General features: G+C 38.3%; 1 protein-coding gene across 6 annotated transcripts in view; it reads right to left on the minus strand.

The window, feature by feature from the left end:
* si:dkey-151g10.3 (serine/threonine-protein kinase WNK3) overlaps positions 1–20,068 on the minus strand; it is a 343,184-nt gene that overhangs the window by 240,766 nt on the left and 82,350 nt on the right. For all 6 annotated transcript variants that reach the window (XM_051933579.1, XM_051933582.1, XM_051933581.1 and 3 more), the window contains exons 4-6: positions 6,793–7,013; positions 6,247–6,404; positions 3,668–3,756 (exon numbers count right to left, since the gene is read on the minus strand). In XM_051933579.1, the coding sequence (XP_051789539.1) occupies positions 3,668–3,756; positions 6,247–6,404; positions 6,793–7,013 (468 nt within the window). The remainder of the gene's footprint in view (positions 1–3,667; positions 3,757–6,246; positions 6,405–6,792; positions 7,014–20,068) is intronic.

The following is a 20,068-nucleotide window of genomic DNA, read 5'->3' on the forward strand; positions in this document are numbered from 1 at the left end:
ACCGTATTGACCTTATACACTTTATATGCACTGAGAGCCCTGGAGCTGTGTGTGCTGCATGACTGCCTTTACACCACTGATTTGTTTTTTTTGATATTGCTTGTAAGTAGGGTGTGTCTTGCAAGACTCTCGTTCTATGTTCCCGTGAGATGCACCGTGGCAGGTGTCTCATCTCACGGGTCTTTAAATTATCTTTCGAGAGGATCACGTATCGTAGACTATCAGGACAGGGGACAGGATTTCTTATATATATATATATATATATATATATATATATATATATATATACACACACAGTAATCCCTTGCTATATCGCGCTTCGCCTTTCGCAGCTTCACTCCACCGCGGATTTTATATGTAAGCATATTTAAATATATATCGCAAATTTTTTGCTGGTTCGCGGATTTCTGCGGACATGCTTCCTCAGTTGGTTTGCCCAGTTGATTTCATACAAGGGACGCTATTGGCAGATGGCTGAGAAGCTATCCAACTTACTTTTCTCCGTCTCTCTCTTGCGTAAGGGGATTGAGCAGGGGGGCTGTTCGCAAACCTAGATGATACGGACGCTCGTCTAAAAATGCTGAAAGATTATCTTCACGTTGCTACCTTCTGTGCAAGCTGCTTCCTGAAGCGACATGCTGCACAGTGCTTCGCATACTTAAAAGCTCGAAGGGCACGTATTGATTTGTGCTTGTTTGTTTTTCTCTGGCTCTCTATCTCGCTCTCTCTCTCTGCTCCTGCTGCCGCCTTCAACAGCTTTGTGCCGCGGTGCTTCGCATACTTAAAAGCTAAACAGCCCTATTGATTTGTTTGCTTTTTTTCTCTCTCTCTCTCTCTGACATCTGCTCCTGACTGGAAGAGGAAGATATGTTTGCATTCTTTTAATTGTGAGACAGAACTGTCATCTCTGTTTTGTCATGGAGCACAGTTTAAACTTTTGAAAAAGAGACAAATGTTTGTTTGCAGTGTTTGAATAACGTTCCTGTCTCTCTACAACCTCCTGTGTTTCTGCGGAAATCTGTGACCCAAGCATGACAATATAAAAATAACCATATAAACATATGGTTTCTACTTCGCGGATTTTCTTATTTCGCGGGTGGCTCTGGAACGCAACCCCCGCGATGGAGGAGGGCTTACTGTATATATACATACATACATACATACATACATACATATACATATATATACATACATACATATATATACATATATATACATACATACATACATTACATATATATCCCCGTTGTTTTATAAACAAACGTCATACAAGGCCGTCCTTTCTCCTTGCTTAGCGGTTCTGTATTGTTTTATTGTTCGTTTATTACGATAGTTATAGTTATTGTGTAGCTATTTGAGACTCACTTTTCTGTTCAGGTACCCATTTCCTTTATGTAATCCGCGGATTCTCCGCTATTTTTTGTTCATTTATTACGATGATAGATATTTATTGATTCCCTTCTTTAGCTGACTGCCTGCTCATATAAGGCGCTCTGCTGTTTTTTTGTGAAGCAGCCTTTACACAGTTTCTCCGCTGTTTTATAAACGAACGCCATATAAGCCTATCCTTTTTCCTTGCTTTGCCAAGGAAGCAGCCTTTTTATTTAATCCACGGGTTCTCTGCTGTTTTATTGTTCGTTTATTACGATTGTTATAGTTCTCTTTGTATACCACGTTGTCAGTTCAGCACTCCGGTTGTAATATGACCAAGCCGTGCAAGCTTACTGTTGAGAATGCAACGTATAGTTGTACAGGAGAAAAGCAATCTTGCCTCAAATCAATGGCAACTTTTTGTAGGTCTATGAACTTAATTTAAACTTTAGGTTTACACGGTGCTTTGTTTCCGAAGTACCTGCACTCGCGAATATGGTATTACAAACTGCAGCGGGAGCGTTTCTATAAACTTAATTTAAACTTACGGTTTACACCGTGCTTTGTTTCCGCAGTAGCTGCACTTATGAATATGCTTGTATGCGTCACTTGCTCGCTTCTTATTGTTTCGCTTCCTTCTCAATTGTGTACTGAGTGATCACTCATGCTGCGTTCAGTCAGTTCACGTGAGCCGCTCTCTTGTGTGATGTTGCGATGTCCACTGCTTTATTTAATGTTAGCTAAGACCCGGCACTTAAAAGTTTCTCGCTACAGCAATTTTAACTTTGTTACAAAGTGATCCAAAGTCTCGTTTATACCTCGTGTCTTCTCATTAAACTTGTATGTAGCGAATATGGTATTGCAAACGGCAGCGGGAGCGTTTCTATAAACTTAATTTAAACTTACGGTTTACACCATGCTTTGTTTCCGCAGTAGCTGCACTTATGAATATGCTTGTATGCGTCACTCGCTCGCTTCTTATTGTTTCGCTGCCTTCTCAATTGTGTAATGAATGTTTTCTTCAGCGCTCTTTGGGGCTCTTCCTTGTTTTCTACGTACTGTGTTCACAGTCAGTTCACGTGATTACGTGGGAGGCGTGATGACGCGATACGCAACTCCGCCTCCCACGGCCATCGAGCTGCAGTCTATTACAGTATATGGACAAAACAGAGGTTCCAGTTATGACCATTACGCGTAGAATTTTGAAATGAAACCTGCCTAACTTTTGTAAGTAAGCTGTAAGGAATGAGCCTGCCAAATTTCAGCCTTCAACCTACACGGGAAGTTGGAGAATTAGTGAGGAGTAAGTCAGTCAGTGAGTGAGTGCTTTGCCTTTTATTAGTATATATTTATATTCATATATATATATATTCAACTTTTTAGTCTTGGGTTTGTTTTAGTATAATTTTGTAATCAATATTTTAACACTTCTTTTAATATTTCTATCTGTTACTATCGCCATCTATTGGTGAAATCTTTAACTATTCTTCATATGAAAATTTCATTTCTTAATTAACATGGATTACTCGATCAATTATTGAAACTGATTACTGATTCATGTATTGTCATCGGAAGTGTGCAAAATTTCAAGTCATTTGGACAATAGGAAGTGGGTTAAATATCGATAACAAGATTTATACCAGACAACAAACAGGTGGAGTTAAAAAAAAAAAAAAAAAATTGGACAATGCTGAGGGAAGATGTGACCAAATCATTCCACAGTACATCTTGTTTTTGGTAGGCTTTGCAACCCCCAGTCTATCATTAATGTCTGTGCCTGCAGGGAGAATTGGTTCACCTTGTTTGTCTTATGGTTTTGGAACTTATGCTATGATTAACTTTAATGAAGTATGGAAAAGGTACACATAAACACCAAAAAGTGTCACCTTCAGATTGTTTGGTAGTTGTGGTAGCACTTCAACAAAGAAGGATGTAATGTGGAAAAGTCCTAAATTTATCAGTTTTGTAGGTTTTTTTTTGTTTTTTTTGTTTTTACATTTTCATTAAATAAATTAGAACTTGTTATGGACTTGTCATTTTCAGATTTTTTTTTACTTAGAGGAAGTAGGAATTTTTTGGTGACTCTCACTTTTTCCATTTATAATCTTGAAGCTCTCAGAAATAATCCAACCACCATCAAAATACCTTTGTGTAACAGTATTCATAATGACTTAAGAATAAACTATAAGTAGAATAATAAAGTTTTGTAGACGTTTCAGGAGAAATATGCCAGAATAAAAAAAACAGTTACTTTTCATAGACTTATTTTCTTAGCAAATAAAAAAATTAAAAACACCTTTCGCTTTTGTTTTGGCGGATACATCCCTCTATGATTTCCTTGATTTCTGGGTCACTCACTTTGTCAAAGCTGGCAGGTTTGATGCCCTACAAGTGTGAAGGGAAGAATAAGAAAAACTTTCACATTCTAACAGAGGTAAACCAGCCCAGTGACAAATATTCTCATTCAAGTATCAATAAAAGTTTTAAAATATATCTAGGACTGTGAAAATTACACTTGGAGAAACACAAATACTATTCACTTTAGTCAAAAACCTCTGATCCTTTATACTTATAACATGCCCTTGACCCTCTGCAGTTTGCATATCAGGAGAAGGTGGGAGCGGAAGATGCCATCATCTATATGCTACACCGATCCCTCTCTCACTTGGACAGAGGCAGTGGTGCTGTAAGAATTATGTTTCTAGACTTCTCTAGCGCCTTCAACACAATCCAACCTCTGCTCCTTAGGGACAAGCTGACAGAGATGGATTAGATTCATACCTAGTGGCATGGATCGTGGACTATCTTAAAGACAGACCTCAGTATGTGCGTCTTGGGGAACTGCACGTCTGACATTGTGGTCAGCAACACAGGAGCGCCACAAGGGACTGTACTTTCTCCGGTCCTGTTCAGCCTATATACATCGGACTTCCAATACAACTCGGAGTCCTGCCATGTGCAAAAGTTCACTGATGACACTGCTATCGTGGGCTGTATCAGGAATGGGCTGGAGGAGGAGTATAGGGACCTAATCAATGACTTTGTTAAATGGTGCGACTCAAACCACCTACACCTGAACACCAGCAAAACCAAGGAGCTGGTGGGTGGATTTTAGGAGGCCCAGACCCCTCATAGACCCAGTGATCATCAAAGGTGACTGTGTGCAGATGGTGCAGACCTATAAAATATCTGGGAGTGCAGCTGGATGATAAATTAGACTGGACTGCCAATACTGATGCGCTGTGCAAGAAAGGACAAAGCCGGTTATACTTCCTTAGAAGGCTGGCTTCCTTCAACATCTGCAATAAGATGCTGCAGATGTTCTATCAAACAGTTGTGGCGAGCGCCCTCTTCTACGCAGTGGTGTGCTGGGGAGGCAGCATTAAGAGGAAAGACGCCTCACGCCTGGACAAAACTGGTGAGGAAGGCAGGCTCTATTGTTGGCATGGAGCTGGACAGTTTAACATCTGTGGCAGAGCGAAGGGCGCTCAGCAGGCTCCTATCAATTATGGAGAATCCACTGCATCCACTAAATAATGTCATCTCCAGACAGAAGAGCAGCTTCAGCAACAGACTGCTGTCACTGTCCTGCTCCACAGACAGATTGAGGAGATCGTTCCTCCCCCAAACTATGCGACTCTTTAATTCCACCAGGGGGGGGTAAACGTTAATATTTAACATTATACATAGTTATTGTCTGTTTTTTTTCACCTGTATTATTATCATTCTTTAATTTAATATTATTTATTGTATCAGTATGCTGCTGCTGAAGAATGTGAATTTCCCATCGGGATCAATAAAGTATCTATCTATCTATCTATCTATCTATCTATCTATCTATCTATCTATCTATCTATCTACTTCTGACCATGTCAGTAGGTACTAGCTACAACAGCATGTCTTGCTATCTGTAGATAAATGGCTGTGATACTGAATGGGTGCAGTGCTTAAAGCTATAAACTCAAAAAAGGATGAGAAAATTGATAAAATAAAACTCACACACTTACATGCTTACATCTATACATGTACTTTAAATACTTCTTGTAGATATACACACTTCTCATTGTATTAAATAACAGGAAAGCAGTACACATTATTTTGAGTAAACAGTCTTCATTCAGAATTAGCGTTCTTTTGCTTTTCTGTATTAAGAATTTTAACTCCCATCATTAAAAATTACAAAATAATATTACACTACCTTCCCACAGTATAATATAAATAAGAATAATTTTGGGAACATGATCCTTGAAGTTTGTAATAATATTGCCTCAGACTATTTTATAAAAGTGGTAGCAGGCATCCATCTTCTTTTGCAAGCAAGAACTTAATGATTTGGAGCTAGAAAGCAAAGTCTGAAACATGACCCATGTTAACTTAGGCAAGATGTTAATGGATAATGGAGATATTCTTACAAATTATTATGGAATTTAATAATAATATTTTCAAAAAAAGGGTTTTTGAGTTACTAACTTTGTCCAATAATAAGGGTATACACTAAACAAACTACATATTTTACTGAGCTGACCTTCAACAAGTTTATAACATCAATGGAACTAAAGCAATTTAAGAACCAAATTCGTATTTTCCAAAATAGATTTTTTTTCTTTCAAATGTGTCTTTTATCTTTCTACCTGTTAAGGTTGCAGTTTAAATTTCTTTGTACAGTACCTACAGAAATTCTGAAATTAGTCCATGGATACAAAAATGTTTATTACATGTTAGCATACTGCCAAATGCAATAACGTATAAATGAGAATCTGCATCACACAGAACAGCACATATTTCTAAATGGATCAAAATATAGTATTTAAAGCTTTAACTTTTATATATACTTCTAAGTAACACTTTTTTTGAACTAGTAGAAGCAATACTCACACTGGTGACTTTGCGATAAATCTGTGCAGCATTCTTGCATTCTGAATATGGATACTCTGAAGTAGCCATTTCAAGCATGCACATCCCAAAGGCATACACATCTACTGATTCATCATAGTGTTCCTCATACATTTCAGGGGCCATAAACTCAGGCGTGCCTGTAACATATTAAGTGAAGAAAAGGTTTTGAAACATAGCACTTGTCAAAGATCACATAAATCTGTTTATGATATCACATTCTCATTAAGAGCATATTGCTTACAAATAATTTTAAAAAGTATCTACCGAGTGCAGTCAACACCATCAGGTGAAACTCTTTATGAAGATAACAGCCCACCTGTAACAATTTACTATGGTAAAAATTTCTATACCAACTATTTTAACCTGGTAAAAAATGTATACAGGCTAAAATGTCCATAAAATAACTTAGAAAATATAAAAAAAATGTTTTAAGTAATTCAAAATTCCTAACATAAAGACAGAACATTACTATACACTTTAACAACTATGATAGAAATAGTGTGCAGTATTAATAAATGCTCATACCAATTACACTCTTGGCAAAGGATGTGCGCATGAGTGTTGCAAGGCCCAAGTCACCAATCTTTACTGAGCCTGTTGGCCCAGTGATAAAAATGTTGTCGCACTTCAAGTCCCGGTGAATTATTGGTGGAGTTCTTGTGTGCAAAAACTGAAGACCCTTTAAAATCTGCCTGCACCAGCTACGTAAAACCTTTGGCTTCATCACCTTGAACCTCTTCAAGTATCTGTTAAAGTAAAAGACAAATTACTCGTATAGAATTAGGGTTAATCTGTTATTATTACACATACATATGAGGTGTGATCATAAAATACAGTGAATATTTTAAAAAAGAAACGTTTATTGCAGTAAAAGATTTACAACTACGAGTCACCCTCAAAATACTCTCCTCTACTTCGATGCACTTATCCCAACGCTTCTGCCACTTTGCGAAGCAGTTGTATAAGTTTTCTTTTGAAAGTGTCATTAGTTGGGCTGTCGTGGCTGCCTGGATGTCCTCAGTAGATTGAAACTGTTTGCATTACATTGTCATTTTCAATTTAGGGAACAGCCAGAAGCAGCACGGTGCCAGATCCAGCGAATAAGGTGGATGCGGACACAGCGTAATGTTTTTATTCGACAGAAATTGTCATACTAGAAGTGATGTGTGACAAGCAGCATTGTCATGATGAAGAATGAAACCATTTCAACATTTTACTCGGTTACTTACCCTGATCTTTTCTTGTTTTCAACCAAGTCAGATTCATTACAAAATCGATTAAACCACTTGTAAACAGTCTTAATTGCCGGTGCAATGTCACCATAAACCGATTTTAACATGTGATGGGTTTCCTGAGCTTTTTGCAATTTGAAACAAAATTTCATGTTAATGTGTTGCTCGATATCCATAATTAATGACAAACTTGAAAAACACTTGAACTCAACAGTGGCTCACAAACGACTGATAGTATCAAACAAGTTGAAACTTGTCACAAACTAGGCTCTAGGTTGGTTATGTCAGAACCTGCATTGAATTGTTTTGCATTGCTCTTAGATGGTGCAATGCATCAACATTCACCGTACTTTTTGATCACACCTCATATATACACACATACTATATATATATATATATATATATATATATATATATATATATATATATATGCACATATGTACATAAAAAAGCTGAAATTGCTGAAAGCTGAAATTTGGCGAGATTGTACATCTATGCCAGAATGCATCCGTAAGAAAGGACATTTCTATATACTAATATTTAGAGTTAAACCTTTCCCCACACTACAGACAAATGAAATACCCCAAAGTCTCAAAAACTTCTTGACAGATATGACTAAAATATAGGAGAGATTACAAAAACAAGAAAGCTGGCCAACTTGGTAGTTAGCTTTATGTAAATGAAAGCTTAAAGTAGACACGCTTAGCAAGTTACCTCCTTGGGTACACACAATACTCCAGTGAACTATTTTTTTTTTATTGTTCTTTATTTTGCCTTATATAATTTCTTGTATTAGGAATGTTAGTTTTCACATATCCCTTGGGGTCAGATCGCAGGGTCAGCCATTGTTCAGCGCTTATGGAACAATTGCAGGTTATGGGCCTTGTTCAAGGGCCCAGGAGAGCAGTAACAGGGATTTGAACTGGCAACCTTCCGGAAACCAGCACAGCTCCTTAGCCTCGGAGCCACCACTCAGGCCTTTAAACCCCACTAAAAAATAACGAATGCTGTTTACAGAAAAGTACTCAGTTACTTACATAGTACTTCTGATACATCCGAGCCCATTGTTAACACAAGTGAATCCATATGATTTAAAAATTACTAACATCATCCATGACCCCATTAGGTCTTTATGTATTTTCTGTAGCCATTTCCCATTTCCAGGATTGCTGGGAGTGGAACCCTATTCAGGCAATAAGGTGCACAATGCTAAGGTTAGATACTGTATGAACTGGGGCTTCAGATTTTCAAAGATCAAACAGCAGGTCAATGGTACTAATATGCAGTAAGATAAAAAAATGTACAGTTTATTAAATAAAAACTCATTTATTTAATTTGGGTTTTACTTTGGGATTATTTAGATTAAGGTTTTCATTGAATACACTGTGACTAAAGCTAGCAATACAATTAACAGGAATCAAGAAGGCAGGTGCCCAACACATGTGGGTATGTGGCAGTGACTCATTGGACATTTTTCAGAAGCTAGGATAAGAGTTTAAAACATGTGCAAATAGATTAAAGAATTCTGGGAAGACAAATGTGAAAGTAAATATTAAAGTGCCACTATTTTATCCATTTGCATATACATTTAACATCAGAAAAACTGACCAGTGTGTATATGCTTGTAGGAAGATGTGAAATAGGGGTCCTGATTTCAGCTGATGCAAGATGTTGCATAAACCAGCCATCAAAGGCACCCTTTAAAGGAAAGGATTTTAGCCACCTGAGATGAAGCTTGCTGTGTGGCTCTGACTTGAATCATTCAGGATTTATGTCTTTCATATCAAACATTTATGCCTGTTTTTTTTCTGTGAATAAACATAAGTAATGATGGAAATAATATTGGATATTACCTTGCTGACGTTTTTTTTGATGTTTACTATATTTAGCAATGATGGATGAGTGTTAATATAGTAAGTTGTGTTCATTCAGGTTTTGTTCTTTCAGGGATAGCAAAAGTGGATTGCACAGTATTGTTAATATCAAGATTAAATAAAGCTTTATTTTAATCATTCGGAAAGCCTTTTCTCTTATACCTCACTGTCTGCTCCAGACTTCTCTACAGTGCTCTGCCTGCAAAGCTGCTTCTCGCTCATGTACATGCAAACAACTGTCTTGCAACATGGAGGGGCATGACACACAAGTTACGACTAAAGATGACTATGTAAAAAGAAAAACAATCAATTATTTGGAAGTGGTTTGGATTTCACAGGTCTAATGAGCAGAAGAATTGCATAATCTGTCGGGAATGCTGAAAGGAGGGAGTGTCAAAAAGTTTGGGGCACTACCAATATTTTTCATCACTTAAAACAGCGGCACAAAATTCAGCATGAAGAGGCTGTTAAACTCTGTTCTGCTACTGCGTTATTAAGTATTCGCTACCCAAAAAGCCTAAACGAATTCAGACAACAATGCGAGTTTGCCTTATGAAAAGAAAAGTGCAAAGTAGTGCAGTATCACTGGGACGAAAAAAATATGCTTCCCATCTCAACAGTGGAAAAGGATGGTTTTAAAAGACTGATCAAACTCTTGATCCATGACAATTGACTCAAAGGCTATTTCATGGGCAGGTGTGGGCAAGTCCGTCGTTATGTCATTATCAATTAAGCAGATAAAAGGCCTGGAGTTGATTTGAGGTGTGGTGCTTGCATGTGGAAGATTTTGCTGTGAACAGACAACATGCGATCAAAGGAGCTCTCCATGCAGGTAAAAGAAGCCATCCTTAAGCTGCGAAAACAGAAAAAACCCATCTAAGAAATTGCTACAATTTTACGAGTGGCAAAATCTACAGTTTGGTACATCCTGAGAAAGAAAGCAAGCACTGGTGAACTCAGCAACGCAAAAAGACCTGGACGTCCACGGAAGACAATAGTGGTGGATGATCGCACAAAACCCCTTCACAACAGCCAACCAAGTGAACAACACTCTCCAGGGGGTAGGCGTATCGATATCCAAGTCTACCATAAAGAGAAGACTGCATGAAAGTAAATACAGAGGGTACACTGCAAGGTGCAAGCCACTCATAAGTCTAGATTGGACTTTGCTAAAGAACATCTAAAAAAGCCAGCACAGTTCTGGAAAAACATTCTTTGGACAGATGAAACCAAGATCAACCTCTACAAGAATGATGGCAAGAAAAAAAGTATGGAGAAGGCGTGGAACAGCTCATTATCCAAAGCATAGCACATCATCTGTAAAACACGGTGGAGGCAGTGGGATGGCTTGGGCGTGCATGGCTGCCAGTGGCACTGGGACACTACTGTTTATTGATGATGTGACACAGGACAGAAGCAGCCGAATGAATTCTGAGGTGTTCAGAGACATATTGTCTGCTCAAATCCAGCTAAATGCAGTCAAATTGATTGGGCGGCGTTTCATGATACAGATGGACACAAAACATACAGCCAAAGCAACCCAGGAGTTTATTAAAGCAAAGAAGTGGAAAATTCTTGAATGGCCAAGTCAGTCACCTGATCTTAACCCAATTGAGCATGCATTTCACTTGTTGAAGACTAAACTTTGGACAGAAAGGACCACAAACAAACAGCAACTGGAAGCCGCTGCAGTAAAGGCCTGGCAGAGCATTAAAAAGGAGAAAACCCAGCATCTGGGGCCTCATGTATAACGCCATGCGTAGAACTCACACTATAACATGGCGTAAGCACAAAAGTGGGAATGTGCGTACGCACAGAAAAATCCAGATGCAGGAATCCGTGCGTACGCAAACTTCCACGTTCTTCCGCTACATAAATCCTAATCAGCGTGAAAAGAAACGCATGTGCACGTGCCTTCTGTCCCGCTCCAATTCCTCCCAGAATTATGCCTCTTTGAATATGCAAATCAATATAAATAGCCTTCTGTGAAAAGACAATGGGAAAAGCACGGGGGAAAATATAAGAATTTCAGCGAATACTAAGTGGAGGCAAAGGAAAAACGTACTATTTGTTGGTTTAAACAGTGGTATAATCAACAAAATGAAGTTGATTGAGTGACAGAGTGTCAGTCGAAAGCTCAAGTTCACAAAGTCGCACAGCGCCCGAAATAAAAAAGAAATCACATATCAAAGTCGTTGTGAAAAGGCAAGTCGTAGCCCACCGTCCGAGTGTCATATGAAAGCTTATCAGGGTACAGACAAAAAAAAATAGGCACACAGTGGGGAAAAAAGCACGAAATGTCAACTTTAATCTCGGAATTTCCACTTTATCACGTAGTTTATTTTGCCATTAAAGTAGAACATCATAAACTTCATCTTAAAATCATTTAATTTACTAGTTCCTCAAATCCCATTGTAACTAAAGTAGCACATTAAAATCTTTGCTCTGTATTCGATCTATGTGCTCTATGTGTGTGAATCACTACCTGCTTCTTAAACGGGCTTTCTTTTTCTCCGACAGGACACATAATCCATTACATTCGTGATATTACAGCTCTCTGAATAATTAAAATACTGAGATGTATACGTGTTATCTTTTTCATGATGATAGGAGTTAAAGCATGTTATTAAACATGGGAACACGGTGGCGCAGTGCTTGTTCATGTCTCACGTAAGAGGCTTGCTGCGCCATGCGCGACCTTCGATGAAATAATTTATTACAGAAGTACTGTCTCTTTCAAACGTACTAACTAATTCCTGTCCTTACTTGTCAATCGCCACACAATCAACTCTATAATAGACGTGAAGCCATTTGTAAGCTTAGAACGCCAATTCTTCAAAACTTTTAAGGAACATTGAAATATCTTCGTAGTACGTGTTTAATTATTCTATCCGTCTATCCTTCCAGTGTCGCATCAGCACCAGCAAGAATACAGCGCAATGCAGGAACAATCCCTGAACTAGCTAGCGCTGCAGCACCATGTCCTCACATGTTTAATTATTAACAATACAGATTATTTAAATGAAGTTAAAGTTTTATCTGTACAATATAATCAACATATTTTGCTGCATTTCATCTTAAAAATGATATCGTCATCATATGTAAATACGCGCTTTATAAAGTGGCGCAGGTTGTGCAATATTATAACTGTAGTGCAAGTTTACAGTGAGGTAATTGTACTTATAAGTACAAACAGTTCTACAAGGAGCACTTGATGGACTGATTGAGTGCGTTTATAGTTCTTGGGATGAAACGTTTTCTACACCACGAAGTCCGTACAGGAAGGTCTCTGAAGCGTTTTGCCATGGCTGAGGCAGCGTCTGCTTCATGCTGTATACTGATAATTCTCTTTCCAATCAGCTGCTGCTGTGATTCCCCACTCAGATACAGTGATATAAATACTCCGAGTGGTGCAGTGAGAGTAATATGGAAAAAGATGATCTGCTGTGGCAACCCTTAACGGGAGCAGCTGAAAGAAGAAGAAGATGCATTGAGAGTAACAACGCTAAAGCAGTTATGGCATTTGGAATACTATGGCTATTCCCTGGACCATTATATTGCTGCAGGTTAATTACAATCAGATGCGTTACACTAATAAACAATATGCAGTTAGTTTCAGTGTATTTATAAAGCCGCGTCAGGAATGTGGATCTAAAGAAAGAAAGGGTGACCACACAGGAACAGTAGCACTGCTTTGACGCTGGGTGCTGCCAGTCTGCAAAACCAAGCGGAAAAATTGCGTACGCCAGGGTATGAGGTACCGTGGAAATGTGCATGGCTTTACGCCAAGTTTAGGTTTTATACATCGCGATTTGAGCATGGAAACGTTCGTACACAACATTTCTGTGCGTACGCACCATTTATATGAGGCCCCTGGTGATGTCCATGAGCTGTCATTGCCAGCAAAGGGTTTTCAACCAAGTATTAGAAATGAACATTTTATTTCCAGTTATTTAATTTGTCCAATTACTTTTGAGCCCCTGAAATGAAGGGATTGTGTTAAAAAAATGCTTTAGTTGCCTCACATTTTTATGCAATCGTTTTGTTCACCCCACTGAATTAAAGCTGAAAGTCTGCACTTCAACTACGTCTGAGCTGTTTCATTTAAAATTCATTGTGGTAATGTACAGAACCAAAATTAGAAAAAAGTTGTCTCTGTCCAAATATTTATGGACCTAACTGTATATCCATTGGCAGAATTAAACAATAAAAATGAGTTGTAAACTGCTTACCTTTACAGTGGGTTATGTCAGATAAACACATTACTTGTTTCATTAATTTTAAATTAGATGATGACGAAGTGACCAGGGCAATTTCTCCTACAACTGGCAGAAGAGGAGGAGGGAGCAGGCTGAATTTCAGATGCAGCTGGGTCTGCCTGCTCACCAGCTCATCACAGAGGCACCTCAGAAAATGATTGAGAAGGTTCTAGAGCAGACGGCCTTTCAAAAGTCCAGTCCACCAACCAAAAAAAAAAAAAAAATCGAGGCATCTCCTTCCTACCTGGCAAGATTTAGAGGTGCTTGAAGTGGTCCAGAAAGCTCTGAAACCTCTTCAGGAATTTACAGATGCTTTGTTATGGGAGAACAATGACACCCTTTCATATGTCCAACCAGTGCTCCATCTTTCCAGGTCTACCATCCTGGCACAGTGAGCTTGCCAAATCTATTAAATCTGCTTCTGAGTGAAGTGAGCAGGGGGCCATTTAATATAAATAAACAATTTGGATAAGAATGTAAGTAACAATCTGGTTAACTTTGCAGATGATACCAAGATAGGTGTATTGTCAGGTAATCTAAAATCCGTTGAATCATTACAGAGGTTTTTGGACAGCATACAGGCTTGGACAGATTTATGGCAGGTGAAATTTAATGCAAGTATTACACTTTGAAAGAAAAAATGTTAGGTTTGAATACACAATAGGAGGTATGAAAATTGAAAGTACATCTTATGAGAAGGATTTAGGAGAAGTAGTAGTCTCAACACCATCAACTGCCAGACAGTGTTCAGAAGTCATTAAAAAGGCTAACAGAATGTTTAGTTATAGAGCACAATATTCAGAGTTCAAGTCCAAGGAAATTATGCTTAAGCTTTACAATGCACTGGTGAGACCTCATCTAGAGTACTGTGTACAGTTTCTGTCAACAGTGACCCCTCGCTATATCGCACTTTGTCTTTCGCGGCTTCACTCCATCGCGGATTTAAAATGTAAGCATATGTGAATATATATCGCGGATTTTTCACTGCTTTGCGAATGTCTGCGGTCTACAGTACGTGTGCTTCCTCAGTTGATTTGCCCATTTGAATTCAAACAAGGGACGCTATTGGCGGATGGCTGAGAAGCTACCCAATCAGAGCACACAGTTAAGTTCCTGTGTGCTGCTGATTGGCTCAGCAACAGAAGGCTGCATTAACCAGGAAGTCTCATCTCATTCATTCAGCATTAATGCACGTTACTGCTAATGCTTCAGGATTGCAGAAAAGGTAAATTTTTTAGATATGTTGAAGGAAGGAAACAGCTACACCGCTGAAGGACACAATTACAGCATCAATGAGTCCACGATTCTTTTTATTTAAAAAGGAGGAAAAGCATATAAGATCTACGGCCGCAGTGTCCTTTAATCAGGGCGCAAAACGAGTTGCAAGTGGACGTGATAAGGCAGCAGTCTGGATGGAATCTGCTTTACGGATTTGGATTGAAGAGTGCTGGAAGAAGAACAACGGCAGTGCTAAACAGTCGCCTGAAGAGGCTCCTTTAGAAGAGCTGTAACGCTATCCTTTGTTGTGCAGTAAAATTAAACTCATCGTTATCGGACAAGTCGTCGTGTCATTGTTGGTGAGTAACCATAATTAATTATTTACGTACAGTACTTATTACATATACATAGTTCAGTGTCGCTGTACACACATTTTACTGTATACAATTCTTCTTGCATTGTACGTATTTATTGCTGGTGGCCTGTCTGTTGTAATGGCTGTAACGTATGTGATATTGGAGACGCTCGATATCTTTAAAATAATATTTAGGTTTTACTGTATGTAAACTGTGTTTACATACATAATTTCAACGAATCTTACCTAATATCTAAGAGAATACAAAGGGTTTATGCTGTATAACTGTGCGTGAAATGTTTATAATAGTGTGGGAGAGTTTATAAGGGCTTAAAATATATAAAAATAACCATATAAACATATGGTTTCTACTTCGCGGATTTTCTTATTTCGCGGGTGGCTCTGGAACGCAACCCCTGCGATGGAGGAGGGATTACCGTACTGGCAAAAAAAGACACAGAAGTGCTAGAAAAAGCCCAGAGAAGGGTAACTAGGGTGATTCCAGGGCTACAGATGATGAATTATGAGGAAAGATTGAAAGAGTTTTTTCAGTTTAAGAAAAAGAAGATGAAGCGACATGATTGAAGCATTTAAAATTATGAAGGGAGTTAGTACAGTAGATCAAGATTATTATTTTAAAATGAGATCAGCAAAAACATAGGGGATACAGCTGGAAACTTGTTAAGGGTACACTTGGAGCAGGCATTTACTTCATGCAGAGTACCATAGACATATGGCATAAGTTACCAAGTAGTGTGATGGACAGTAGAACCTTAGTGAACTTCAAAACTAGACTTGATGTTATTCTGGAAGAATCAAGTGGACAGGACAGGCGAGCTTTATTGGACTAAATGGCCGGTTCTTGTCTAGATTGTTTTAAAGTTGTAATGTGACAAGAAACTATAAATAAATAAAACTTAGAAAATGAAACTTATGAATACAGAACTAACAATGGCTTTTATAAGTGAAGTTATTAATACAGTCCACTAGCTACAGAAACCAACCAAGTCCTATTAATAAAACCTGTAGATTGAAAGCACTGAAAATATTTAAGATTAAAACAAATCATTTTGTTTGGACAATGTTACTCTGTCTAACTACCTAACCCCACCAAAGCCCCTGCCTTAGCAACTTGTGAAAAAAAGTTGGTAAAATGACAGATAATCTAATAGATTAGAATAAGAATACAAAGAAAATGACCACATCTACCCTGAAACCCTAGTTTGGTTGATTATTATTTTGATTAATCATTTAATTATAGGTTTAAAAACTTGCAAAATTGTAAGCACTTTATTCCTATAATCTTCCCCAAGAAACTAAACAGACATTGCATTTCACTTTTGTCAACCATTAGGGACTTGCAAACCATCTACGGAAGCTTAATTTTTGTTCCCATTCATTAGGGTTTTCTTCCATCTCTAACTCTTTTTGTGACTTTACTTTTACTATTTGTAAAACACTTTGAAAAGTGCTACATAATGTTTTTTTTTTTTTTACTATATTTACTTTTCAAGGCTATTACTTTCACCTTTAAACATCTGTCCCTTGACTTCTATTTTGAAATGCAAGAACAGTCTAGGTGTTTATAAAAATGATTCAGTTTAGAATGAAATTTCAAGTAATAACTTGAATATATCATTATTGTGAACAAAACTAATCCTTAACCACTGCACCATTTTGTCACCATGCACAAATAATTCTACATAATGAAAATGTACAACAACATTTAGTCAGTGCATTCAACCATTAACACTGTATCAAAGAGTGCTGCTTAAAATAATTAAATATTCCCAAGAATAAAGATGCATTTGGTTTGTTATGGAATACCATATCTTGAACACTGACTTTCACTTTGTATTTGTTACAGGAATTGAATAAAAATTAAAAGATTCCATGGTACTATATGATGATGGTTTATTTCCTGAAAATTCCTTGTCTATTTGCATTAACTAACAAAAATTGTTCCACTTTATCGTTGCTCAAAATAGGAAAACTAATTAATTGATGGATTATTTGCCAATGTAGCTGAAAAGATATGCATCTGTTCATTTTCCAGAGCCCATTCTACTGACTGTCACAAACTGAAACAAGAGCAAAAAAAAAAAAAAAAAAAAGAGTAATCTATACTAATAAAAGGAAAAGCCCTCACTGACTCACTCATCACCAATTCTCCAACTTCCCGTGTACTTAGAAGGCTGAAATTTGGCAGGCTCATTCCTTATAGCTTACTTACAAAGGTTAAGCAGGTTTCATTTCGAAATTCTACGCGTAACGGTCATAATGGTTGACAACGTCCGCCATGTTAAACTTTCTTATTTATGGCCCCATCTTCACGAAATTTGGTAGGCGGCTTCCCTGCGCTAACCGAAACCGATGTACATACTTATTTCGGTGGTATGACGCCACTGTCGGCCGCCACATTGAACTTTTCAACGGTCTTTGTTACTTATGGGCCCATCTTCAAGAAATTTGGTACGCGGGTTCCCAATGCTAACTGAATCCTACTTACGTACATATATACGTCCATAGCCTGTAGCTCGGTCGCCATGTGAGGCGGCGTTGGGTCCCCCATCCCCACGTAGTTGGCTGCCTGCCTATACACGGCCGTCCGTCGCTCCGGTCTCTTCATTCCCTTCCTTGCTTGCTTCGCCACGGTATTCACATCTCCCTGCTAATAACTGCAGCCTTTTTATTTAATCCACAGCTTCTCTGCCGTTTTATTGTTCGTTTATTATGATTATAGTTACTGTGTAGGTATTTTAGACTTAGTTTACATTGTTCAGGTACCCATTTCCTTTATCGTTCCAACCGTACCCCCATTAATATGTCTATCGAGGTGATCACCATCAATCAAAGAACTGTCACTTACTGAGTGGTTTCCATGCCCGGAGATGGCGCCTGCCTTTTCCATTCTCTGTGTTACATATTGCACAGCCATATCAGGCTCACTCTTGATATCCGGAAGAACATTGTGTCTTATGTATTGAATGACTGGGACAGGTTCAAGGTGTGGACTGATGACGGTACAGGAGAAAATTATACTACACAGGAGCTCTATAAGAGTGAAATGCTTAAGCCCTTCATCTGTGGTTCTGCATGTGAGTTGATGGCTGCCGCTGAATTGTTCGGTTGTCGCTTTCAAGTGTACTGAAATGGCCAAATATTTTACACCTTTGGACAACTGCCAATGCCTCTTACAAAGCCTTCTTCAAAATGTTTACCCCAATCTATGAAATATCCACGAAAACGACGTGTCATGGTTGAGGGAGAGAGCTATCCTGACACCAAGAAATGACATGACTATAACTATAAACCACATTTTACTTCAAGAACTACCTTCACAACCAAAAACATATCAGTCTGTGGATTCAGTTGTAGAAGTGGAAGACGCAGTGCACTATCCGGTAGAGTTTCTCCACACTCTGAATCCTCCAGACACTCCTGAGCATAATCTAATTTTGAAGGTTGGGGCACCAATAACGTTACTGAGAAACTTACAGCCATCGAAACTTTGTAACGGCACGAGACTTCAGGTCACGTGTCTGCAAAAGAACCTAATTGAGGCAACTATTTTTACTGGCAGTGGCTCAGGGGAGAGTGTTTTTATTCCTCGCATCCCCGTTATACCCTCTGATCTCCCATTTCAATTCAAACGCCTCCAATTTCCAGTAAGGCTCTGCTTTGCAATGACAATTAGTAAGTCTCAGGGACAGACCCTACAAAAGGTTGGCATTGATTTGAGGCAAGATTGCTTTTCACATGGCCAACTGTACGTTGCATGCTCAAGAGTAAGCTCAGCACACAGCCTGGTCATATTACAACCGGAGTGCCGAACTGACAACGTGGTATACAAACAGATCCTTAACAAATAATTATTGGTATATTTCCCTCAGTTTAAAAAAAGTTTACTTTTCTTCTTAATAAAAACTTTAAGGCAGTACTACGCCGCTGTGACGCGCGGGTATTTTGCTAGTATGGTATATATGGTGACTGACCAATTAATTATGGAACCACTTTAATAACATTTTGTTTTAATCATTCAAACAAGCTGACAGCTTGGCAATTGCTAATATAAAGAAAAATCTTTCATAAAATTTTGTTAGGTAGCTGTCTGCAATTCCCTGCTTTACACTGAGTTCATAGGATCTTCAATTTCCAACAGCTCAAAGGGTTTCTCCATCTCCTCAGCATAGTGTGTGTCAAGGCGTGGCATTTATGTCATTAAAGAAATCACTACCTTGAGCCTTATGTTATTTAAACTTCAGCGTATGCAAAGACTTCTTTAAATGTGCTATTTCTTCATGCTGCCGAATTTTATTTCCAGCTAAATTATTAACCTCTACAATTAGATTTTGAAATAAGTAAATAAAAACACAAACAAACACACACAGACCACAAAGTGTTGAGATGACTGAAGTGAAGCACACACAGCAAATTTAAGCTTAAGATACAGGCATATTTATTTCAACAATCAAACAGCACTGAATGTAAGTTGACGCTGCACTGTCATTAGTTTGTGGCGCCTCTTTTCTGAAAAAATGAGCAGTGTTGTTTCCTGAACACTTTTTACTCATGTTGGTAAAACATTTGGAAAAAATTAAAAGTACCTATGAATAAGACTTTTGAGTGGGAAAGTGGGTGCCTGTTGGAAATTCAATGCACACTTGCACTACCGAAGGGCACGATATGAACAAAAAAATGAATGGCAGATGGGTCACTTTAACAAAACCCTCAGCAATTCAGTGACAAAACTTTTGCTCAGGACACAGTGCATGCTGCAAGAGTTTCTGCACACTTCATGCAATATGGACACAGGTCCAAATATGAGCAAATATAAAAACGGCAGAGGGAGTCACTTTAACA

This window comes from Erpetoichthys calabaricus, chromosome 11 (assembly GCF_900747795.2).
Source record: "Erpetoichthys calabaricus chromosome 11, fErpCal1.3, whole genome shotgun sequence".
In the NCBI taxonomy this organism is placed as follows: domain Eukaryota; kingdom Metazoa; phylum Chordata; class Cladistia; order Polypteriformes; family Polypteridae; genus Erpetoichthys; species Erpetoichthys calabaricus.